This window comes from Macaca nemestrina, chromosome 20 (genome assembly GCF_043159975.1).
Source record: "Macaca nemestrina isolate mMacNem1 chromosome 20, mMacNem.hap1, whole genome shotgun sequence".
Classification (NCBI taxonomy): domain Eukaryota; kingdom Metazoa; phylum Chordata; class Mammalia; order Primates; family Cercopithecidae; genus Macaca; species Macaca nemestrina.
In genome coordinates, this window is record NC_092144.1 from 51,224,810 (window position 1) to 51,249,648 (window position 24,839).

General features: G+C 51.0%; 1 protein-coding gene across 8 annotated transcripts in view; it reads right to left on the reverse strand.

The window, feature by feature from the left end:
- LOC105495618 (glutamate ionotropic receptor kainate type subunit 5) overlaps nucleotides 1-24,839 on the reverse strand; it is an 83,792-nt gene that overhangs the window by 45,956 nt on the left and 12,997 nt on the right. For all 8 annotated transcript variants that reach the window (XM_071088170.1, XM_071088171.1, XM_071088168.1 and 5 more), the window contains 9 exons: nucleotides 24,272-24,369; nucleotides 24,001-24,166; nucleotides 20,829-21,007; nucleotides 18,544-18,597; nucleotides 18,281-18,442; nucleotides 15,921-16,073; nucleotides 15,422-15,526; nucleotides 15,199-15,306; nucleotides 3,575-3,778 (listed from right to left, as the gene is read on the reverse strand). In XM_071088170.1, the coding sequence (XP_070944271.1) occupies nucleotides 3,575-3,778; nucleotides 15,199-15,306; nucleotides 15,422-15,526; nucleotides 15,921-16,073; nucleotides 18,281-18,442; nucleotides 18,544-18,597; nucleotides 20,829-21,007; nucleotides 24,001-24,166; nucleotides 24,272-24,369 (1,229 nt within the window). The remainder of the gene's footprint in view (nucleotides 1-3,574; nucleotides 3,779-15,198; nucleotides 15,307-15,421; nucleotides 15,527-15,920; nucleotides 16,074-18,280; nucleotides 18,443-18,543; nucleotides 18,598-20,828; nucleotides 21,008-24,000; nucleotides 24,167-24,271; nucleotides 24,370-24,839) is intronic.

The window sequence follows — 24,839 nt, forward strand, 5'->3', positions numbered from 1 at the left end:
AGTCTCTAGCTCTGACTTCCTCCCGCCTGAGGCCCACCAGCTCATTCCTCATCTCCTCACTGGTCTTCCTGTTACCACTGCTTCCCCCAACCCCAGGGCCAATTCACTTGAGCCAGATCAAAACCCTTCAAGGGTGGCCGGGCACGGTGGCTCACACCTGTAATCCCAGCACTCTGGGAGGCTGAGGCAGGTGGATCACCTGAATTCAGGAGTTTGAGACCAGCCTGGCCAACATGGTGAAACCCATCTCTACTAAAAATACAAAAATTAGCCAGGTGTGGTGGCATGCGCCTGTAGCCCCAGCTACTCAGGAGGCTGAGGCAGGAGAATCATTTGAACGCAGGAGGCAGAGGTTGCAGTGAGCCAAGATTACCCCACGGCACCCCAGCCTGCCTGGGCAGCAGAGCAAGAGTCCGTCTCAGAAAAACAAAACAAACAAACAAACAACAACAACAACAAAACCCAAAAACTCTTCAAGGGCATCCCATGGGCTTTCTGCTGAGGCCCACACCCTTTAGCCCACTCAATAAGAGCACATCGGGCTTGTTCACCATGGTATCCCCGGGGTATAGCATAGGGCTTGGTATACAGTAGACACCCAACAAATACTGGCTGAATGGAAAATGGATGAACACACAAATCTATGTATGTGCTGGCTATGCCAGTATGAATAATAACAATAATAAAAATAGTATAATCCCAGCACTTTGGAAGGCTGAGGTGGGAGGATTGCTTAAGCCCAGGAGTTCAAGACCAGCCTAGGCAACAGGGCCAGACCCCATCTCTACAAAAACCACAAAAATTAGCTGGGCATGGTGGCATATGCCTATAGTCCCAGCAACTCGGGAGGCTGAGGTGGGAGGATCACTTGAGCCCAGCAGGTTGAGGCCTCAGTGAGCTGTGATTGCACTACTGTGCTCCAGCCTGGGTGACAGAGAGAGATCCAGTCTCAAAGGAAAAAAAAAAAAGGACACATGCATACAGCACCCACTATGCACCAAGCCCTGTTCTAAGTTCTTCATTGCATGTTGTTCTTCAGAACAACCCTATGTGCTAAAGGACTGTAATTCCCCAATTTTACAGTAGAACAAACTACAACCTAAAGAAATGTTAAGCACTTGCCCAAAGCCACACAACCAGTGCACAGCAGAGCTAAGATTCAAACAGCCAACCAGAAACACTCCTGGCTGCCACACTTTGCTGGCCCCAGGCCCCAAATCCTCTCACCCCACACTACTGAGTAGGCCCTGAGACACAAAGGTCAGACAGCTGTAAATAAGGACTGTTCCAGACTTCTGTGTTGGTGAAAAAAGGGCATCCAGTTCAGAGTGACTTCAGGTGCAGGGCTACTCCCTTGGAGCCTGCTTATTTCTGGGATACCAGATGAAAGAATATTTCTGAGCCTACGTGACTAAAGATCAGGCTGTGGAAACAGGTCACGAGAAAGCCTACACCCTCAGGTGGGCATAGAGCTGTCAGCTCTGGGGCTACTCATCTCCTGTCTCACCAGGGGCCTCTTTGGGCTTCAGGCTTTAAAATTCACCCTGAGCTGGGTACAGTGGCTCACACTTGTAATCCTAGCACTTTGGAGGTGAGGTGGGCAGATCACTTGGGGCCAGGAGTTCAAGACCAACCTGGCCAACATGACGAAATCCCGTTGCTCCAAAAAATACAAAAAGCAGCCAGGCATGGTGGCGCACCTGTAATCCCAGCTACTCAGAAGAGGCCAAGGCAGGAGAATCGCTTGAACCTGGGAGGTGGAGGTTGCAGAGAGGCAGAGGTTGCTATGAGCAGAGATCGTGCCACTGCACTCCAGCCTGGGCAACAGAGGAGACTCTGTCTCCAAAATAAATAAATAAATAAAATAATAATAACAATAAAATTCACCCTGACCTTAAAACTCACCCTGGGGCAGAAGTTTTCAAGCCAGCTGGCAGTTTTATGGGGCAGCGCCTCGGGGCCTGCCTGTGGGGTAGGGCAGGAGGCCCCCCTATCTCTGCCTCCACCAGAGCAGCTCTGCTCTTGCCCAGGGTTCTGAGGGAGCTTGCAATTGGAAAAAAAGTTCTGCTATCAAAATAACTTTTGAAAGTCAGTGCCCTAAGGGATAAACGTCCTTGTCAAGCAAAGTGGCCCTCTCGTGTCTTTCCTGGTGATGTTCAGGGGGTTGGATGCTGTAAATTCTGGCATGAGAGAGAGGAGGGTGAGAATCTCTGATGAGCTCAGTAAAGTCTAACGTCAAGGCCGCCCTGGCCATCTCTGGCCACAGTCTCTTGCTCTGCACACCAGCTCTGGGCGTGTCCTAACCAGGGGCCTACTTATCTCCCAGGGCACAGTCCTGCCTCTGGGCAGTTGCGCCCATAGTTTCTCCCACCTGGAATAAAAAGAGGAACTACATTTCAGTCCCCTAGTATCTGCCAAGCAATGTGTGAGGTACTTGTCCCCATGTCCCGTAACCCTCACTATAGACCTGCAAGGTATTATTATCCCCATCTTAGGGAGGGGAAAACTGAGGTTCAGAGAAGAGAAATGACACTTAAGGATTCAAATCCAGGATTGTCTGATGCCCAAAGATCCTTTCCACTGCACCCTTGCCTGCCACCTCCCATGGCCCTGCTTTCCATCCCTCCTCAGCTGCAACCAAATCCTGTCCATGCTCAGGCCTTTCTGGTTTCTCCAGTGCACCCCACTCCCTCGTATCACCCCACCTTTGTAGATGCTATTTCCTCTGCTCCAAATACGCTCCCCTTCCACACCCCCTTCACCTTGCTGACTCCTTCATGTCCTTTGGGAATCACTTTGGGTATCATCTCTTCTGGGAAGCCCCCCAGGATGCCTGACTGGGTCAGGAACCTTCTCTGGGCCCCTCCTCTGAGCTCCCCCATCAAAGCCCAGATGGCTCTGTGCTGTGGTCATTTGCTGTCTTGCACCCCAAAGAGACTCTAAGCTCCTGGGGGCGGGGTCCAGATCCACTGTACTAATAGTGGGATCCCATGTCCAGCAAGGAGCAAGGAACATAGTAGGTGCTCAATAAACACCCACTGAACGGGTGAATGTGTGAGTTCTACACGCAACCCTCCAGGTCCATAACGTGCCAGGCCCTCCCTGGCAGGTGCTGGGCATAGCACACAGGTGAGGTGCACTTCCTGCTCTCAGCCCTGCCTCCTGCAGGAAGCCTTTGACCACCTCAGACCTTTTCCTGTTCGCCACTCCATGTCTCTTTCATTCACTTAACAAATCTTTGCACACCGACTAATCCAAGGTGGCACGACAGGGGCATTTGGCAAAGCAGGACACAGGTGGTGATGCATGTACCATCTCTCGATGCATGTACCACCTCTCCTCCTCTGTCCCATCCCATGGCACCCGCCAGGCACAGGCATACAGCACAACATCAGTGAGGTGGTCTGAGGAGCCCTTCATGGCTCCTTCCACTTCTGCCACCGGCCAAATTCTAAGGTTTGACTTCTAAGGTTCTAAGGTTTGACTGCTTCTAAGGTTCGACTGGCTGCCCAGCTGCCTGCCCTCCCTCACTCGCCGGGTCCATGCCTCTTCCCCAGCCCCAGCCCAGCCGTACCCGGTTGATGAGCTCGCCAACCATGCCTGTCCAGGAGCCGTTGGGCTCGGGTGCCCCGTACAGCCCATCCTCCACCAACCGCAGGCGGTAGCGGAAGCGCAGCAGCTCGGCCAGCTCCCGCAGCATGTCCACGCAGAAGCCCTCGAAGCGTTCATTCCCTGACAAGGCCTGGAAGTTGGGCCGCCGCATGACGTACGGGTTCTCCTGGGTGGGCAGAAGAGAGCAGGGGTCAGAGACTGGGTGTCTAGGAGCTGGGTTGGGGATCCTAGAGCCCGGACCAGGCAGGTAGAGCAGGAATCTGCTTGCTGAGCAGGGATGATTTATTCATAGTACACATTTCTCACTTACAAATGCTCAGAGTGGGGAATAGACCTGAAAGCCAGGGAAAAACACATGGGCACTGCCAGTCCCTAGCAGATTGCAGGGAGCCATTTTAATCTCCAGCAGCCAACCTGACACTCATTGGTCCCAAGCTCAAATGCGTACGAGGGAGGAGGTAACTTTAGAGTGAGTCAGAATAGGTAGAGCTTGTGCCAAAGTGGATCAGGGGCTTTCAGATTTCGTATTACAACTCACAGTAAAAGATACATTTTACCCTGCAACCCAAGTCACCCACACATGAACACACATAACTAGACTTAATTCCACAGAACAGTCCTTGCCCTAGTAACTATGGGCAATACACTGATATTTTCTGTTCTGCTATACTTCACCTTTCCACATGTCCAGTAATGACTCACCAAACCAACTTCATGAGCCACCAATGGGTCCAAGAGAGTATCCTTCACCAGGGTTTAGCTCCAGCCCAGTGCCCCATGAGGGAGGGAGGCTGAAGATGACAGATGGTGCAATTTTTTTTTTTTTTTTTTTTTGAGACAGAATCTCACTCTGTCACCCAGGCAGGAGTGCAGTGGTGCAATCTCAGTTCACTGCAACCTCCACCTCCTGGGTTTAAGTGACTCTCCTGCCTCACCCTCCCAAGTAGCTTGGATTACAGGTACCTGCCACCACGCCCGGCTAATTTTTTTTTTTTTTCATATTTTTAGTAGAGACGGGGTTTCACCATGTTGGTCAGGCTGGTCTTGAACTCCTGACCTCAAGTGATCTGCTCGCCTCAGCCTCCCAAAGTGCTGGGATTACAGGCGTGAGCCACCACACCTGACCCAGATGGTGCAATTTCAAGAGAATTTGGAAACCTAAGATTGTTTTGTAAAATCTCCTGATTATAAATGTTAGTAACTCTCATGCCTGAAATCCCAGTGCTTTGGGAGGCTGAGGTAGGAGGATTGCTTCAGCCCAAGTTTGAGGCTGCCGTGAGCTATGACTGTACCACTGTACTCTAGCCTGGGCAACTGAGCAAGATTCTGTCTCTAAAATAAAATAAAATAATATAATATAAAATAAAATAAAATAAATGTTAGCAACTGATATGGTTAGGCTTTGTGTCCCCACCCAAATCTCACCTTGAATTGTAATCCCCATAATCCCTACGTGTCAAGGAAGAGACCAGGTGGAGGTAACTGAACCATGAGGGCAGTTTCCCCCATGCTCTTCTCGTGATAGTGAGTTCTCACAAGATCTGATAGTTTTATAAGGGGCTCTTCCCCCTTCACTCAGCACATCTCTCTCCTGCTGCCTTGTGAAGAAGGTGCCTTGCTTCCCCTTCGCCTTCCACCATGATTGTAAATTTCGCGAGGCCTTCCCAGCCATGCTGAACCTGTGAGTCAACTAAACCTCTTCCCTTTATAAACTACCTAGTCTCGGGCAGATCTTTACAGCAGTATGAAAACGAACTAATACAGCAACCAATTCAAATTCTAATACCGATTATTATTAAATGTTCTGCAGGCCAAAACAAACAGTTTCTAGTTTGCACTCTCTGACCTACAGTCAGTTTGCCACGTTGATGCTTATTTCTGAGGGGTTTGAGCAAACTTTACCGACCCCATTGTGCCAAAGAAACACAAAAGCGGGCCGGGCGCGGTGGCTCAAGCCTGTAATCCCAGCACTTTGGGAGGCTGAGACGGGCGGATCACAAGGTCAGGAGGTCGAGACCATCCTGGCTAACCCGGTGAAACCCCGTCTCTACTAAAAAATACAAAAAAAAAAAGAAACACAAAAGCAGAAAGGATGGTCTAAGTGCTAGGAAGACAAGGCATGTAAAGATGGTAACAAGTGGGAAACTTATCTGGACACAGTTATTGTCTAAATGGCTGGTTGTACAATGTCACTTTGGACTAATGAACAAAAGGACTTAGGACTTAGGGAAGACCCAGGAAAGAGCTTTGGTTAAAATATCCACAATGAGCCAGGTGTAGTGCCTCAAGCCTGTAATTCTAACACTTTGGGAGGCCAAGGCAGGTGGATGGCTTGAGCCCAGGAGTTCAAGACCAGCCTAGGCAACGTGGCAAAACCCCGTCTCTATAAAAAATACAAAAATTAGCTGGGCGTGCCGGTGTGCACCTGTAGTCTCAGCTACTCGGGAGGCTAAGGTAGAGTCCCAGAGGCTCAGGTTGCGGTGAGCCAAGATTGTGCCACTGCCGGCCAGCCTGGGTGATGGAGTGAGACTCTCTCAAACAAATAAATAAAATAAAATATCCACAATGGTTATTGTATATTGAGAACCTGTGCTGTGCATTCTCTCAATTACATCATTTTAATTCCTCATGGCGACCTTACATTGAAATGGGCATGAGTAGATTCCTTTTACACATGTGGACACGGAGGCTCAAAGTGGTCAAGTGACCTCTGTCACCTCTCATTCATTCAACACACAATTACTGAGCTCCATGGTAGATGTGGCCACAATATTGTGATGCTTCTTCATCAGCAGATGGGGTCCATTTATCCCTGAGTCCAGACTCCTTGGTCTGAGCTGGCCTTATGACTTGTTTTGGCCAATTGGATGTGGCAGAAGTGATGCTGTGTGAATTCCAGAGCCTCAGCCTTCAGAGCAGCCCCCATTTAAGGAAGCCCAGGCTGGCCTGCTGGAGGGTGAGTGAACCAAGGCGTGCCAGCCAACAGCCAGCATCCACAGCCATTCTTCACTTACCAGTCCAGTCTGGACAGCAGCTGAATGCTGCCACAGTGTGCCCAAGCGAGAACAGCCAAAGAACCACTGAGTTGACCCATGGAATCATGCAAAATAATCAACTGCTATTCTTTCAGTTTCTGGGTTCTGGGTGGTTTGTCACACAGTGATGGAATCTCCTACTATGTGGCCAGGTCATAGGCTCTGGACTCCAGGACCCCACAGAGCCCTACAGCTACACGATGATGGGATGGAAGGCAGTCAGTGATTCTCTATCAAGCTGCCTTTCCAGAACCAAAACTGTGGAACCGGGAACAAGAATGTGAGATAATACTAATAATAGCGGCAGCAGCCAGCATTTCTTGTGGGCTTGCTGTGTGACAGCAATTCTGTCAGCGTGGGAGGGCAGTATTATTACCTCTCTTTTAGAGATGAGGATGCTGAGGTCCAGAGAAGTGAAGTAGTAAGTGTCTGAGAAGGACAAGTTGGTCTGATTCCAAAGCTCCCCTCTTAAACCCTGTGCTAGACTGAGCTCAAGTGGACAGAATCAGACAGTGGATATGGGAGAAGCCAGACAGAGGTGAGGGACCCAGGCTGGGTATCAAAGCTGGAGAATCAGAAATCGAGAATCCTAGAGACAAGGGCCTGGCTCCCATACAGTCCCCTTGACATACAGAAGATAGAACCAAGGCTCAGAGAGGTAAAGAATCTAGCCCAAGGCCACCCAGCTGAAGCAGGGCAGTGGGAAGGGAGACGGGGCAGAGCTGGGCTTCACAACCCAGTCACTGTGCACTCTGAACCCTGTTCCTTCACTATGCCAAGCTGATCTCTAATTTCAAGACTGAGGAACTTGGGTTCAGGGTCTCAGGACTGGGGTCTGAGCTTAGAAAGACAAAAAGAGTCTAGGGTCTGTGAATAGAACTCAAAATTAGATAACCATAATCTAGGACTCAACTTAGAGCCACAGACTATTAGAACAGAAGGGTCCTCAAGGAGCCTCAAATCCAGGGTCTTCAGACTTCAAAAAGAATTGTATGCAGAAGCCCAACACTGCAGCCAGACAATGAGATATTGCTAAGTCCAGTTCTAAGAATTTACCCTACAAATGGCTGTGCATCAAAAACGCAGGTCCAAGAAAGTCAGCGCAGCATTGCTTGTAGTGAGAACAAAGACTGAAACAACCTAATTTGGGCCAAGTTAAAAAGATTATCAATGTCATAAAAGAATCCCAGGCAACCACTAAAATAGCAAGGTCTACAAGATATATTAGGAGGAAAAAAACAAGCTACGGAACAACGTGTACAATATGCTACTCTTTGTTAAAGAAAGAGCAAGGATGTGCTTGTATACGCGTAGACATTTCTGGAAGGATGGTGGCCTCTGAAAAAAGAAAATGAAAGACCCAGGGAAGGAAGGAAAATGATTTTTCACTCCTCACCTGCTGTGTACTCTTTGAATTCTACTTTACATAGGTTTGTATTAACTTCTGTCCCTTCCCCAATTTTATTTATTTATTTATTTATTTATTTTTTTTTTTTTTTTTTTGAGACGGAGTCTCGCTCTGTCGCCCAGGCTGGAGTGCAGTGGTACGATATCGGCTCACTGAAAGCTCCACCTCCCGGGTTTACGCCATTCTCCCGCCTCAGCCTCCGAGTAGCTGGGACTACAGGCGCCCGCCACCACGCCCGGCTAGTTTTTTGTATTTTTAGTAGAGACGGGGTTTCATCATGTTAGCCAGGATGGTCTCGATCTCCTGACCTCGTGATCCACCCGCCTCGGCCTCCCAAAGTGCTGGGATTACAGGCTTGAGCCACCGCGCCCGGCCTATTTATTTATTTTTGAGACAAGGTCTCGCTCTGTCACCCAGGCTGGAATGTAGTGGTGCGATCTCGGCTCACTAGAACCTCCGCCTCCTGCGCTCAAGTGATTCTCCCACTTCAGCCTCCAGAGTAACTGGGACCACAGGCACGTGCCACTAAGCCCAGCTAATTTTTGTATTTTTTGTAGACACAGGGTTTCATCATGTTGCCCGGGCTGGTCTCGAACTCCTGAGCTCAACTGATCTGCCCACCCCAGCCTCCCAAAGTGCTGGGATTATAGGCGTGAGCCACCACGCTCAGCCCCCACGCTCAGTGTAACAATTTTTTTTTAATTGAAGTATGAGATTTAAGTGTATATGAAAATGCAGGGTTGGCTGGGCTTGGTGGTTCATGCCTATAGTCCCAGCACTTTGAGAGGCCAAGGAGGGAGGATCACTTGAGCCCAGGAGTTCAAGACCAGCCTAGGCAACATAGGAAGACCCCGTCTCAATAAAAATAACTTACAAAAAATAAAAAGAAATGCAAAGAGTCAAGAAGAACCAAAGTAATCCTAAAGAAGAAAAGCAAAACTGGGGGTTTACCCTGTCAAATATTAACACTTAATTTAAAGCTATGGTATTTAAGACATTGTAGTACTAGAACAAAGATAAGACAAATAGACAGTAGAATGGAGTGTTTGGAAACCCACATATAAATGGATATTGATTTGTGACAAAGGTAAAACTGTCCTGAAGGGAGAAGAATGATTGTTATAATAAATGGTGCTGCTGAATTAATTAATTAATTAATTTTTTTTGAGATGGAGTCTCGCTCTGTCGCCCAGGCTAGAGTGCAGTGGCCGGATCTCAGCTCACTGCAAGCTCCGCCTCCTGGGTTCACGCCATTCTCCTGCCTCAGCCTCCCGAGTAGCTGGGACTACAGGCGCCCGCCACCACGCCCGGCTAATTTTTTTGTGTTTTTAGTAGAGACGGGGTTTCACCGTGTTAGCCAGGATGGTCTCGATCTCCTGACCTCGTGATCCTCCCATCTCGGCCTCCCAAAGTGCTGGGATTACAGGCTTGAGCCACCGCGCCCGGCCTATGCTGCTGAATTAAATACCCATATGGAAAAAAAAATGTATTCTGGCCTAGGCGCGGTGGCTCATGCCTATAATCCCAGCACTTTGGGAGGCTAAGGCAGGTGGATCACTTGAGGTCAGGAGTTCAAGACCAGCCTGGCCAATATGGTGAAACCCCTACCTCTATTAAAAATACAAAAATCAGCCAGGCATGGTGGTGGGTGCCTGTAATCCCAGCTACTCGGGAGGCTGAGACAGGAGAATCACTTGAACCCAGCAGACGGAGGTTGCAGTGAACCGAGATCGCACGCTACTACACTCCAGCCTGGGCAACAGAGTGAGACTCTGTCTCAAAAAAACAAGTAAATAAAAGAAAACAAAAAAGAAAAAAAAAACAAAAAAACAAGAACAAAATGTATTTTGACTCCCCTACCCTACGTAAAAATCGGATGGCAGACCCAAAGTAAAAGGCAAAATTATTAAGTTTTTAGAACACAAATAGTAGAATATCTTCATGATATAGGGGTATCCACGGAATTCTTAAATTCTAAAAGCATTAACCATAAAGGAAAAAAGCTGATGGAGTGAACTTTAGTAAAGTTAAATATCAAATCCTTTTATCCAAAATATACTACTGAGAATGAAAAGGTAAGCCACAAAGGGGGAGAGGACATTTGCAATACATACACCAGACAAATGACTTGTACTCAAGAATGTATAAATAACTCACAAATCAATAAAAAGGTCATATATCCCAATTTTTTTAAAATAGAAAAAGACATAAATAGGAACCTCACAAATGAGGGTTTCCAAATAGCCAATAAAGGGCCAGGTGTGGTGGCTCATGCCTGTAATTCCAGCACTTTAGGAGGCCAAGGTGGGTGGATCCCTTGAACCCAGGAGTCCGAGACCAGGCTTGGCAACATGGTAAAACCCTGTCAATTAAAAAAAATTTTGTTTTTAATTAGCTGGGTGTGGTGGTGTACGACTGTGGTCCCAGCTACTCAGGAGGCTGAGATGGGAGAAGCGCCTGAGCCTGGAGGTTGAAGCTGCAGTGAGCTACGATCGGGCCACTGCACTCCAGCCTGGGTAACAGAGCAAGGCCCTCTCTCAAAAAACAAAAACAAAGAAAAATCAAGTAGCCGATAAACACAAAAAGGTGTTCTACCTCCCTGATCATCAGGGAAATGCAAATGAAAACCACCATATATGGTTGGTACCTTTATACACTCACCACTGACAAAACAAGGAGCAAGTGGAATTCTCATTCATTTGCTGCTGCTGGGAATGAAAGTGAAAGTGGTTCAACCACTTTGGAAAACACTTTTACAATAACTGCTAAAGCTGAGACAAACACCCTGCTACTCAGCAACTAGAACACACCCAACAGAAACACCAATACACGTTCACCAAAAGACATGGAAGAGAACCTTCCTAGCAGTACTATACCTAACAGCAAAAAGCCAGAAACAAACATCCATCCAGAGTTGACAAATCAGGAAATTGCAGTACATTCAACATACAACAATGAGACTATACCTCCTGCAATGCCACAGATGAATCTCATAATGTTGCCAGAAGAAGCCAGTCTCAAGAGAGAACACATAGTACGATGCCATTTATATGAGGTTCAAGGGTGGGCAAAGCTGATCTGTGGTGACAGAAGCTGAGATGGGGGTTAGCCTTGGAGGGTTAATGATTGGAAGGGCATGGGGTGGCTTTGGGTTGGGGACAGCTAGTTGATTACACAGGTGTGTTCAGTTTTTGAAACTTCAGTGAGAAGTAACACAATTTGTGCACATTTCTGTATGTGTGTTACACTTCAATGAAAATCTCTGGAAAGTAAAAACAAAAAATTAAAGTAGGGTAGGTTCCAGAACATTCCTTACAAGCTGATTGCTTGGACGCTTTCATGAACCTGGGATCCAAATCCTTGTCCAGGATTTCCTGGAGTGTAGTTTAAACAACAATGATCTAGTCCAACTTCCTCACTCTGCTATGAATATTTTATTTACGTATTTATTAATTATTATTATTTTCAGACAGGGTCTCACTCTGTCACCCTGGCAGTGGTATGATCTGGGCTCACTGCAGCCTCAACCTCCCAGGTTCAAGCAATCCTCCTGCCTCAGCCTCCCGAGTAGCTGGGACTCCAGGCGCCTGCCACCACGCCCAGCTAATTTTTGTATTTTTAGTAGAGATGGGGTTTCGCCATGTTGCCCAGGCTGGTCTCGAACTCATGGGCCCAAGTGATCCTCCCGCCTCGGTCTCCCATAGTGCTGGGGTTACTGGTGTGAACCACCATGCTCAGACTGCTAGGAATACTTTAATCCCCTCACTTTAAAGGAGGAAACCGAGGCTAGAGAGAAGAGACCTGCTAGGGTCACACAGTGTGTGGATGGCAGTGCCAGGCCCAGGACACAGCCCTGAGGGCTCAGAAAGTAGAAATAATAGAGGCAACGTGGCCGGGCGCAGTGGCTCATGCCTGTAATCCCAGCATTTTGGGAGGCCGAGGCAGGCAGATCACAAGGTCAGGAGATTGAGACCATCCTGGCTAACACGGTGAAACCCCGTCTCCACTAAAAATACAAAAAAATTAGCTGGGCATGGTGGCAGGCGCCTGGAGTCCCAGCTACTCGGGAGGCTGAGGCAGGAGGATGGCGTGAACTGGGAGGCAGAGCTTGCAGTGAGCCGAGATCGTGCCACTGCACTCCAACCTCAGTGACAGAGTGAGACTCCATCTCAAAAAAATAAAAATAAAAAATATTAGAAGCAACGTGGTGCAAAAGACAGGCATGTGGGCTCTGCTGCCTTCTAGCTGGGCAACCTCAGGCATGTCATTTAACCCTCCCATGCCTGAGTTTCTTTATCTGAAAATCAGTGCTTCTGTGAAGATTGAGTCACATGAGCATAGGGCTTGGCACAACGCTCAAAGCCATGAACCACAAGCTCGGGAGAGGGAGGGAGGGAGGTTCTCTCACGCGTACCTTAGGCACTGCAAGGGCCTTCTTAGTTCATGTGATCCTCTCACTGCCCCTCAAGGTGAGATGCAGACCCGTTTCACAGATAAAGCAAAGGAGACTGGAGATTTAAGGGACTTGAACTAATAAGAGCAGAGGAATGGGACTGAGGTCCCTCTGTCCGCAGCAGAGAGACTACTCTTAACTGCCACACTAGTCACCAAAGGGCAGGGTGAGATGTCTCAGCTCAATGAAGGGAATCCTCAGGACCACCTGGGGGCCCTGAGAAATTCTCCAAGACTGGGGCAAGACCAGGGGCTGAGGAGGGCAGGCCCCTGCACTGTCTCAACTCCATGGGACTTCTGTACCCCAGCTGGGGCCTCTCTCCATCTCAGTGCCAGCCCATCCTGTCTCAGCACGAGATCCCTGAGCCTGCCCCAGGGGCAGCGCTAGCCTGCACTCCCATCACCAGAGCCCCTCGCTCCCACACCTGGACCACCTCTAATCCCAGCAGCATCCCTCAAGGGCCAACAAGGAGCTTTCCTGACTCCAGATCTGGCCCTGCCCCTTCCTGCTCAACACTCTCTCTCCAAGGTAAAGCACAGGACAACTAGGTCCTTCAGAGCCCCTTCCCCACCTGCTGCCCCACAGCCCCTAGGCTGCCTCTGTCCCATCACTCACCACAACCCTCTGTACTTGCTAGGTGTCAGTCACGGCTCTAGGCCCTGGGAATAGAGCAGCGAATGAGACAAGTTCTAACCCACATCTTGCCCTAGGCACCCAGTTTGAGTCACATCTGAATCTCCAAGTAACTGACACAGGTCTTGCCAAGAAACCCATGTCAGGCAATACCAGCGAATGAACAGGGCTTGTCTGACTGTGTACACAGAGGCTGTTGCCTCCCTGTTCAAACTGACAAACACCTCCTAAAACCCTGGCTCCTGCCCCTCCTGCCGCTCCTGCTGCCTGGGATATTTTCCGCACACCCAACTCCTATGCAACCCCATCTAAGGTCACCTCTGCCAGGAAGCCTTCTTCCAGCCTCTTAAAGCTGACTCAGTCCCTCCTTTCTTTGGGAGGCCCTCATTGTGGGAATGACTGTGTCCAGGTCTGTCTCTTCCATCAGACTGGGACCACCTCCCAGTGCCACCCGAGAGCACCTGACTCATTTCTGTGCTTCTAGAATGTAAGGGCCAGCACCATACAGCTTTGGTAAATATTTATGGACCAAATGAATAAGTGAATCAACCCATCAAGAGATGGGTGAACATCACGAAGGGAAGAAAAATACAAGCTCCCAGGCCTTGAGAAGAAGCGGGGAGGAGAGTGAAGAAGACACTCGAAGCTCCCAGGGTCATGACTCAGCTCTCCTGACCTCCCCTCCCTGACCTCTGCACCCTGTTCCCCACCAAGGCCCCCAACTTTTCTGCCTCCACAGGCTTCAAGGATTGACCGCATACCATAGCACAGAGGGTCTGACTGCTCCTAGCCAAGCCTCCATGGTCCCCTGGGGAGGCTGTTAGGAGGTGTCTGGTTTCCCATCTGCAGGCCATCTGTCCCTCCACAACAGGATCACTGGCCTTGCTCCAGAGGGACTCGAGGTCCATTTTAGATCAGGAGTTCCCTAGGGACCGAGGGAACTGCTCTGCGACTCACTGCTTTAGGGGGCCCTCTAACATCCTGCAAAACCCTCTTGTAACCCTCTCTGAATGTCAGCATCCACAGCTAATAGCTGACACAGCTCAGAGTTACTGAGCAGCTCCCTCAGTAACAACAAATGCTGACAGGCTGCAGACTTGGCCGCTCTGAAGAGCGTGGCTGCCTGGCGTGTCCAGCCTCCAGGCCAGCTGCTTGGGGAAGCCTCCTGCTCGCCAGGCCTGTGCATCACCCCCTCCCTGACCTCCTAAGGCCACGGAGGAAGCCCATTGTGCCTGGCAGGAGGCAGCATGGTGCAGCAGAGAGGGCACTAGCTCTGAGCTGGACACTCAGCTCTGCCGGGAACTCACCGTGTGACCTGCTTCCTTATCCTCAAAACGGGGAAATAAGACGAAGCTCACAACGGTAGCCATGAGGTCTAAAGAATGACGCTTGGAAAGGGCCTAGCACAGTGCCTGGTGCAGAACAGGTGCTCAATAAATACTTGACGTACAAAGGCCCCTCTGCCTCTGATCTGGCGAAATGCAGGAGTGGCACTCTCAGGGCTACAGGACAATGCCCCTCGCTGGTGCTTGGGTACTGAGAGGTCTGGAGCTTCAGAACACAGTGGTCAAGACTCGGGCTCTGAAGGATTAGAGACATAGCTTTCAGTCCTGGCCTGTGCTGGGTACTTGCTGTGTGACCCTGGGCAAGTTGCCTCCCTCTCTAAGCCTCAGTTTCTACAACTTCAAGATGGACACTGAGTTGGCATTGTTGATACATGTTGTCATCAAAGGTGGCAAAACAACTGTTCTGGCAATCATGATTCACCAGGATTGACCACGGCCAGACACTGTGCAAAGAGCTGGGTGAAAGTTGGCCCTGAGGGCAGTCTGCTCCCTCCCTGCTCTGGCAGCGTTTTGGATGGTAGTGCCTTATTCACAACCTGGAGTTGCTGGGTGCAGGAATCCCGGGCCCCACTGGCCTGTGCGCTGTGCCAGCCAATGCATCCCTCCACCTCACGGTGGGAGCTAGGACTGGGCTCAGGGCAGCGTCAGGGAAGGCCCAGCGTTCAGGCGCCTTCACTTACCACTCCCAGGCCCCCGTCTAGGGCCACTCACCAGGATGGTTGTGACCACCAGCGTCTTGTTGGCCAGTGTCTGCGACAGGTTGATGTCCAGGGTGGTGGCATTCATGGCCAGGGTGCGGTTAGAGTACCACACCCCAATCTAGGGGGCAGAGAGGGTACTGTCAGCTCAGGCCCTGCCCAAGGTCATGGCAGCCTCTGGGCCTGCCCCCACCCTCACCCCAGCAGGGCTCTGGCGTCGCCCTGGGTCTGCTCACCTCACGGTGGCCCTGCCGGGACTTTTCTAGGATGCGCAGGGTGTAGTTGGTTCTCTGCCCTTTGCTGTTGAACTCGACCCGCCCGGTCAGCCCATCATACTCTACCTGGCAGGGTGGGGAGGCAGGGCAGAGGGAGGATGCAGGGGCCCAGAGATGGGCAGGGAAGGCCCAGCGTGATGAGACATCCACAGAGAAAGGCACAGACAGACCAGGGTGGAGGGGACAAGAGAGAAAAGAAAGAGGAAGATCACAGTCAAAACAGCAAGATAACATGCAAGGAAGCAAGGGGAGATGGGACAAAAGGCATGAAGAAGGCAAGACTCGGAAAGAGAGAGAGAGAGCAACCCAGACAGGCAGCAGCAGCCGGGAGTGGACAGGGGAGGCAGTGGGTATGGTGGGAGGAGCGGGGAGGGCAGAGGGCCACAGGGTGGACACAGTGAGTGCTCCCACCTGAGGTGGCCATGCCCTGCCTCCTCCACCCACCCCTGCTCAGGCTCACCATGCGCAGGTAGTTCATGAGGCTGGTCCCATGGGGCCAAATGTTGGCTGACGTACAGGCCAGCGGCTTCACACCGATCTCCTGGCTGCGGTTCAGCTCTCGGACAGCGCTCACCACCACGTGCACGGCATCAAACATCAGTGCAGCTGACAGCTGTGGTGGGACAGAGGTGGGGGTGGGATGGATAAGAGGCTGCTTAGCCAGGGGAGCCCCAAAGGCCCCTGAGCTGCCACCCTCAAGCCCTCAAATAACTTCCCTCTCCCCAGGAATGGGAAACTGGGTGGGTCAGGAGTGAGCAAGTGGCTCCAGTGTCTTTTTTGGGAAGTGGAATTGACAGCGGGGAAGGTGTGTGTGCTTCCCGTGTCTTGGTGGGAGTAGGTCTCCCAGACTGTGTGTGGCCATGTGTCTCTCAGAGGGTGCCTGGATAGCCAGCTGTGTCACCTGCATGGGCAGGTATGTCCGGCAATCTGGGTGATGCAGGCCAGGGAAGATGGCCACAGTCCCCATCTGAGTGTGTCTGGGACATGTTTACATGAGTGGGGCTGGATGACCATGCCCATTCATCTATAAGAAGGGTGGGGGTGGTGTCAGAAAGGTAGGAGCATTTAATGGTTGGTCCCAGGCCTGGGAGGCAGGTGGCTCAGAGCTAGAGGCCCGGCTCTGCTATTTTCTCATTCTGTGACAGGGCTAAGTCCTCATTCCTCCCTGAACCTTAGCTTCCGTTTCTGTAAAATGAGGATAATAGTAATCTCTACCTTCATGTGCTGTTGTGGGGATCTGGTGACATAACGCCTGTAAAGCACTCAGAACAGCACCTGGCACACAGTGAGCGTCCCATACACTCTGGCCACCAAGCTGTGACACAACCACTGTGTGTGCTTGTTAGGGTGTGCCCTAGCTGTGTTAGTGTGAAGGTCTGAGTATCTGTGTTGTGTAGATGTGCACAGGAGTACACACAAATGTGCCTCTGTGTTGGGGCGTGTGATGTCCTTGTGTGGACCCAACTGACTAGACAGCTTGGTGTCCATGTGCACTCTGCGTAGAAGTGTCTTGGTGTCTTGGTATCTGAGTAGATGTCAGTGAACAAATACATATAAATATGCATCTTCTGTATGCTGGTATTTATTCAACATCTATTATCAGACACCTGTTATGAGTTATGCTGTTTTAAGTACTGGGGATACAATGGTGAACAAAATAAACAGAACCCCCTGCCCTCATGGAACTTACAGTCCTCAAATCCATATCTCTATGTAAGTCTAATATACAGTAAGCCACATCGTGATGAAATAAGCAAATATAAGTGCTATGGAAAAAGACAAGGCAGGGAGGGGTGAAAATGTAGATACTTTACCTTTTTTATTTTTTCTTTTGAGACAGAGTCTTGCTCTGTCACCCAGGCTGGAGTGCAGTGGCACAATCTTGGCTCACTGCAACCTCTTCTACCTCCCAGGTTCAAGCAACTGTTGTGTCTCAGCCACCCAAGTAGCTGGGATTACAGGCACGTGCTACCACACCCAGCTAATGTTTGTGTTTTCAGTAGAGACAGGATTTCGCCATGTTGGCCAGGCTGATCTTGAACTCCTGACCTGAAGTGAGCCTCCTGCCTCAGCCTCCCAAAGTGCTGGGATTACAAGTGTAAGTCACCATGCCTGGCCAGTTTACCCTTTTTTTTTTTTTTTTTTTTTTTTTTTTTTTTGAGACAGAGTCTCACTCTCTCACCCAGGCTGGAGTGCAATGGCACGATCTCAGCACACTGCAACTTCCGCCTCCTGGGTTCAAGTGATTCTTCCGCCTCAGCCTCCCAAGTAGCTGGATTACAGGCACCTGCCATCACGCCCGGCTAATTTTTATACTTTTGTAGAGGTGGGGTTTCACCATGTTGGCCAGGCTGGTCTTGAACTCCTGACCTCAGGTGATCTGCCTGCCTTGGCCTCCCAAAGTGCTGGGATTACAGGCGTGAGGCACCACGCCAGGCCAAGTTTACCATTTTTTAAACAGTAGGAGGAAGGAAAAGTCTTATACCTGAGGGGACACTGGAGCAATGTCCTAGTGATGGGGAGCGACCCACTGCTTCTCTCAGAAAGTTCACGGGAAGCAGGGGGAAGAGGGTGTGGAGAGGCCCTGAGGTGCACCTGTGCTTGGGGCATCAGAGGCACCTCGAGGAGCTGGTATGGCCAGAGTGGTGTGGGAGGTAGAGGGAGAGGAGGACATGGCCCCAGTGCATCACAAGGCCACACCACGAGGCCTCAGGGAGGCGAGAGGGTTCTGAGCATGATCTGAGCGAGGTCTGAAAGGGGGTCCCAGAAGTATCTGTGCACAGAGTGTCTCTGGGTGTGACTGGGTATCTGTGTGCTCACCGCAGGGCCTGGGTAGGTGCTGGCTTCACAGTTCTCCCTCCAGGACATGTTGAGGCTGCGGACAAACTCAGGGTAGAAGGGGTGGGATGTGTTGAACATGGAGAAGCCCAGGATGTTGGAGGAGTCCTCCACAATACCGTCCAGATGCAGGATGGGGAAGTCCTGGGACCAGAAGAGGTGGTGAGGCCTGGGGCCGAGACCTAAGTGGGACAGCTGTGGTGGGAGGGAAGTGAGGGCAGAGAGGGGCCAGAAGGCCTACGCACCATGGTGGTGAGGATGTACTTGTAAAACGCTGAAGTCATTCCCAGTTCTGAGGCCTGGAAAACACAGGGAGGCAAAGAGGCAGAGTGAGAGACAGAGACCCACAGGCAGAGATGGGGAGGACTCAAGAGAGGAAGAGAGATTTAGAGACAGACCTGGTGAGAAGACATCCCATGGGAAACACAGTAAAGTAAGAAATGCTCAGAGATAGACAGACAGGGAGGAGGAGACAAGTGGGGGCAGAGGGAGGCCTTAGTCCCTGGTGTCCTGCCATGCTGACTGCTGTCCCAGGTGGGATGGAGATTTTGCTAGAGGAGAGAATAGGGTCCCCAAACGCCCCCATCTCTCATGAAGGCACTTACAAGATTTCCTTCTGGAGACAGGTAAGAAGAAGTCTCAGAAATAGGGCAGGAAGGGGAATTATTATTTTTATAAAGATAGGATCTTGCTCTGTTACTTAGGCTGGAGTACAGTGGATCATAGCTCACTGAAACCTTGACCTCTCAGGCTTAAGTGATCCTCCCACCTCAGCTCCTGAGTACCTGGAATCATAGGCATGCACCACAATGCCCAGCTAATTGAAATTTTTTTTTTTTTTTTTTTTTTGTGGAGATGGGGTCTTGCTATGGTCCCAAGCTCCTGGTCTCAAGCAATCCTCCTGCCTTGGCCTCCCATCGTGCTGGGATTACAGGTGTGAGCCACCAGGCCCAGCGGAGAGGAGAGCCTTAATTTTAAGCCCTACACTCTCCAAAAGCCAAGGTTGGGCTGCTAATGTGTAGGGCTCAGCCCAGGCATAAGGTCAGAAAATCGATTCCCTGCAATCTTTAAGAGTGCTTTGCAATAATAGCAGCCAGTTTGAATGTCAAGATTCATTCTTGAGCCCCTTTTCTCATAGTCCTCAAGGAAAACAAAGCTGGAAAAATTCTTCCTGCCAGAAGCACCCAAGTCTGTCCCCCCACGAGAATTATAAAATTAAAGGGCACCAGCTTGCATTTCCTGGGTGGCAGGAGTTGGGCTCTCATCACGTGGGTGTCAGGGAAGGGCAGGCTTGGAAAGGGAAGAGACAACTGTTCACACGGCTGGCACAGGAGGGGACAGGATCCCAGCCCAGGCCTGCCTGGCTCCCAAACCTGAAACCTCTTCCTTAAGTCATCCTGTCTCAAGAACCCAGTGGATTCTGTTCGCACTTCCTGTGGGCTACAGCCAGCAGTGATATATGGGTTTTTTGTTTTTGTTTTTGTTTTTGTTGTTTTTTGAGACCAACTCTTGCTCTGTCACCCAGGCTGGAGTCCAGTGGTGCAATCTCAGCTCTCTGCAACCTCCACCTCTCAGGTTCAAGCGATTCTCCTGCCTCAGCCTCCTGAGTAGGTAGAACTACAGGCACCTGCCACCATGCCCGGCTAATTTTTTTGTATTTTTAGTAGAGATGGGGTTTCACTGTGTTACCCAGGATGATCTTGATCTCCTGACCTCGTGATCTGCCCGCCTCGGCCTCCCAAAGTGCTGGGATTATAGGCATGAGCCACTGCACCTGGCTGACATACGGTTTTAATTAAAAAAAAAAAAAAAGTAGAGAAAAATAAATAATACAAATTTGGTTACTGGCCGGGTGCGGTGGCTCACGCCTGTAATTCCAGCACTTTGGGAGACCAAAGCAGGCAGATCACTAGGTTACTAGGAGTTCAAGACCATCCTGGCCAATATGGTGAAACCCTATCTCTACTAAAATACCAAAATTAGCCAGGTGTGGTGGCAGGTGCCTATAGTCCCAGCTACTTGGGAGGCTGATGCAGGAGAATCGCTTGAACCCAGGAGACGGAGGTTGCAGTGAGCTGAGATTTCGCCACTGCACTCCAGCCTGGGCGACAAAGCAAGACTCCGTCTCAAAAAAAAAAAAAAAAAAAAAAAAGAAAAAGAAAAAAAATACATGCAAAAACACCTTAACACAGAGCTCAATAAAAAATGTTTAAAAATCCTTCAGTGCTACGATGTAGCCAGATCTGACTCTGGGCCAGGCACTGCCCTTCATACTTTACTTGCCACTCACTCATTATCCTCACAACCCACTGAACAGTGACTATACACAGGCAGATGGGGTGACTGCCCAGGACCACACAACCAGGAAGCAGGCAGGCTGAGAGACAAACTTTACAATTATCATCTTCACCGAAGAAGAAGGTCTTGAAGCCCCCTTTTGACTCCTGAGGCCCATGGCATTGGGTGACTTGCTCAGTCACCCCAAGTTTCTGGCCCCAGTCCTTTGGGAAATTAGAGGTGGGGGGCTCACCTTACGGAGGATGAGGTGGGAGATGGAGGCGTTGGCATCGATGATGATGGTGGACACCTTGTCATCACGGATCTCCTTGAGCAGTGGCGTGGGGTCCCGGCTGTCGTCCAGCATCCTCACTGACAGCGTCTCCTTGGAGATGAGGAAGCCACGCACCAGTTCCTCCAATCGCAGCAGGCCTGAGGGAGGGGTGGGGCCTTGGGTTGGAGCCCTTCTAGGTACCCAGGCATGGCACAGACACTCACTCTTCCTCAACATGGGGCAGCTGGGCAGAGGACTGGAGGGTGTGCAAGGACATGGGGCAGCTGGGCAGAGGACTGGAGGGTGTGCAAGGACATGGGGCAGCTGGATCCCATGGGGTAATGGGCTTGGGGACTCGAAGCCTGGGCCCTCCCCAATTAAAATCCCAACCTAGACCTCTTCCTAGAACTCCAGATTCCTGTCTCTGCCACCTTCCTGACCCCTCACTGGAGATCTGACAGGCATCTCATGCTTAATCTCCTTGCTCAACCACCACGGCTTTCCCGTGTTGGTGAACAGCATCTCCAGTGTGCCAGTCGCTCAGGCCAAAACTCTGGCTTCCTCTCTTTCACACCCAATCCATCAAGGCCCTACCTTCCAAACACATCAGATCCCCTTACCCCATGCCACTGTCACCACCCTGCCCTGAGCCACCACCAATTCCTGCCTGCTGCAATCCCCAAGCCTGCCCCTGAGTCTGTTCCGTACACAGCAGCCAGAATGATGCGGGTCAGATGTGCTCCTCCTCTGCCCCAAACCCTTGAATGACTTCTCAGTTCAGTCAGAGTCATTGAGGCCGAAGTCCTCACAGCCTCCAAGGCCCCACACAATCTGCCCACCTCACCCCCTTGTTACTGCCCAGACTGCAAGAGTTCAAGACCAGCCTGGCCAATATAGTGAGACACCATCTCTTTAAAAAAAAAAAAAAAAAGGTGCTTGTTGAGCATGTGCTCTGAGCCAGGCTCTGCTCTTAGTATTGGGGGTCAGCCGTGAGTGAAGCAGACCGGGTACAGGATGAGGAGATGAGTGGGGCAACAAATACCGCAAATAAGTGCATTACATGGTTAGAAGTAATGAGTTCTACGTTAAAGCAGAAGTGAGTTATGAAGACTGGGAGTCTAGTGTGGGTGTGGGGTACAACTTTAAATGAAATGGTGGGCGGGGGACTCATTGAGACACTAGAGTACAGACTGATCCCTAATAGCCTAATACCAAGAGCCGGGCCTGGCACATAGCAGCTGCTCCATAAATACTTTTTTTTTTAAACCACCCAGCCCACAGCCCTTCCTCTCCCCACCACTCACTCTCTGGGCTTGAGCCACACCGCCTCCTTGCTGTTCTGCACACACCACAGTCTTGCTCCTGTCCTGCAGCCTTTACGCTGGCTATTCCCTTGGCCTGGAACCCTCTTCTTTCACATCCTAACATGGCTCCCTCCTTCCCCTCCTCCAGGTCTCTACTCCAACGTCACCTTCTCAATGAGGCCCTCGCCCACCATTTCATTTAAAGTTGCACCCCACGCCCACACCCTTCTTCATAAGTCATTTCTACTTTTCCATAGAACTCACTATTTCTAACCATGTAATACACTTATTTGTGGTGTTTTTTGCCCAAGTCCTCTCATCAGAATGTACTTGGACTACTTCACCCACGGCTGACCCCTAATACCAAGAGCAGCGCCTGGCACACAGCAGGTGCTCAATAAAATTTTTTTAAGAGATGGGGTCTCGGCCGGGCGCGGTGGCTCAAGCCTGTAATCCCAGCACTTTGGGAGGCCGAGACGGGCGGATCACGAGGTCAGGAGTTCGAGACCATCCTGGCTAACACGGTGAAACCCCGTCTCTACTAAAAAATACAAAAAAAACTAGCCGGGCGAGGTGGCGGGCGCCTGTAGTCCAGGCTACTCGGGAGGCTGAGGCAGGAGAATGGCGTAAAAACCCGGGAGGCAGAGCTTGCAGTGAGCTGAGATCCGGCCACTGCACTCCAGCCTGGGCGACACAGCGAGACTCCGTCTCAAAAAAAAAAAAGAGATGGGGTCTCACCATGTTGCCCAGGCTGGCCTTGAACTCCTGGCCTCAAGCCATCCTCCCACCTTGGCCTCCCAAAGTGCTAGGATTATAGGTGTGAGCCACCACGCCTGGCCCAGTAAATACTTCTTGAAGGAGGAATTCCTTCTAGAGGCTACGGAGCACAGTCCCTCCCTGCCTCAAGCTCCATACCCACAAATCCACCAGTCTACCAGACATCTCACATGAATGTCTCAAAGACACACCATGCCCAACGTGTGCCCCTGATGAATAGTGTTCCTCCTTGGCAGAGGCCTCACACCATCCCTAGCCCCACCCTCTTCCTTCCGTCACTGCCTCTCACATCACCCTGGCCCCCTCATTCCAACTGCCACCACCTGGGCCCAGACCAGTGTCGCCTCTCCCTGCCTTTCGCTTGTCTCCTTGCCACCCCTCTTGTCACTCTCCAGCCTGTTCTCTACACTGCAGCCTAAGCACTCTTCCTAGAACACGAATCTGACCCTGTCCCCTCGCCCTGCCCTGCATGGGGACCTCCCATGGCTCCCATCATCTCTTGCTTCGTTGTTCCCATATTTCAGCCACTGGGAGCATCTGTAAGCCTCTTGAAGGGCCATGCTCCCTGGGCCCTCTACCTCTGCCCTTGCCACACTCTGCTTAGAACCTGTTCCCTCTTTCTTCCCACACCCTTCAGGTTCAGCTTGGATGTCTCTTTCTCATAGGCACAGGCTCTGAACCTCCCAGATGGATTAGGATCCCTCCTATGTGATACCAGAGGCTCCACATGTCTCTTGGCAGCACACGTACCACTCTGTATCACAACAGCTCAATGACCAATGACCTCCACTAGAACTGGAGTTCCAAGCACCCAGAGACCACGCCCAGGCCTAGCAGAGGGCCTTGACATGACAGGTGCTTAGTCACCATCTGGGGACTAAATGGATCTCTTTGAGGAGAGAAGGGGTCTGTGGAACCAGAGGCCTCGGTTTCTGAAGATGGGAGAAGAGCCTGGTGTCTGGGTGCCCCAGGGTTCTAACTAGCGGGCAGTGAACCACTATGTGGGACACCAGATCTCTTGGGAAGGGGTGTCTGGGGAACAGAAAACAAAACATCCAGTTCTCCCTCACACTCAGCCTTGGCGCAGATAAGGCTGGCCGAGGGGTAGTTGAAGGACTTGAGGATTCGGGAGACTGCCAAGCTGACGTCCTCGTTACTGGGGTACAGGCTGACAGATGCGAAGCGAAGGTACTGAAGGCGGGGTGTCTCCTCGGGACCCACCTTGATGTGGGGGATCTGGACAGAGAGGAAACTTTGGCCTCCATCCTGCTTCTCCGCCCAGCCCTTGCCTCCCAGGGACCCACTCCCCGCAAAGCCCTGGGCCCATGCTCCCCACCTCACCTCCTTCTCTCCACAGATGTGGCTCACAGTGGAGGCAGATGCTGGGCTGGAGGAGGGCCCGAGGACAGACACAACCCCTTTGGGCAAGATCTGACACACTGCAAGGGAAGGGGAAGAGACCACAGAGTCAGGGACCCCCTGCCTCCTCTCCTTCCCCATCTCTCAGGGAGCCCCCATGGCCCAGGAGAGGATCAGACACTGGCAACTGCCTGATCCTCTTCTGCCATCCGGGACCCAGAAGGACAGTCTCTGACCCCACCCAACAAGTGAACATGAGGGGGCATGAGACAGAGAGAGATGAGGACACAGCAACAGAGGGACAGGTCAGGCCAAGGGAGATCAAAGGAAGGGATAAAGAGAAAGAGACACCAGGGGCCTCCTCTGCCTGCAAAGCCTGTGCCTAGTCCCTCAGCCGCTGTTGTTCTCAATCTTTTCAGCCATGCCACAACCCACGGTGCACTCACTACCTCCTCCCCTGACCCCGCAGCCCAGGTCCCCTGGAGCCTCCTCATATTCCAAACACCACTCTCCTGCTTTACCTACTTCCTCCTCTTTCTTCTGTTCTCTT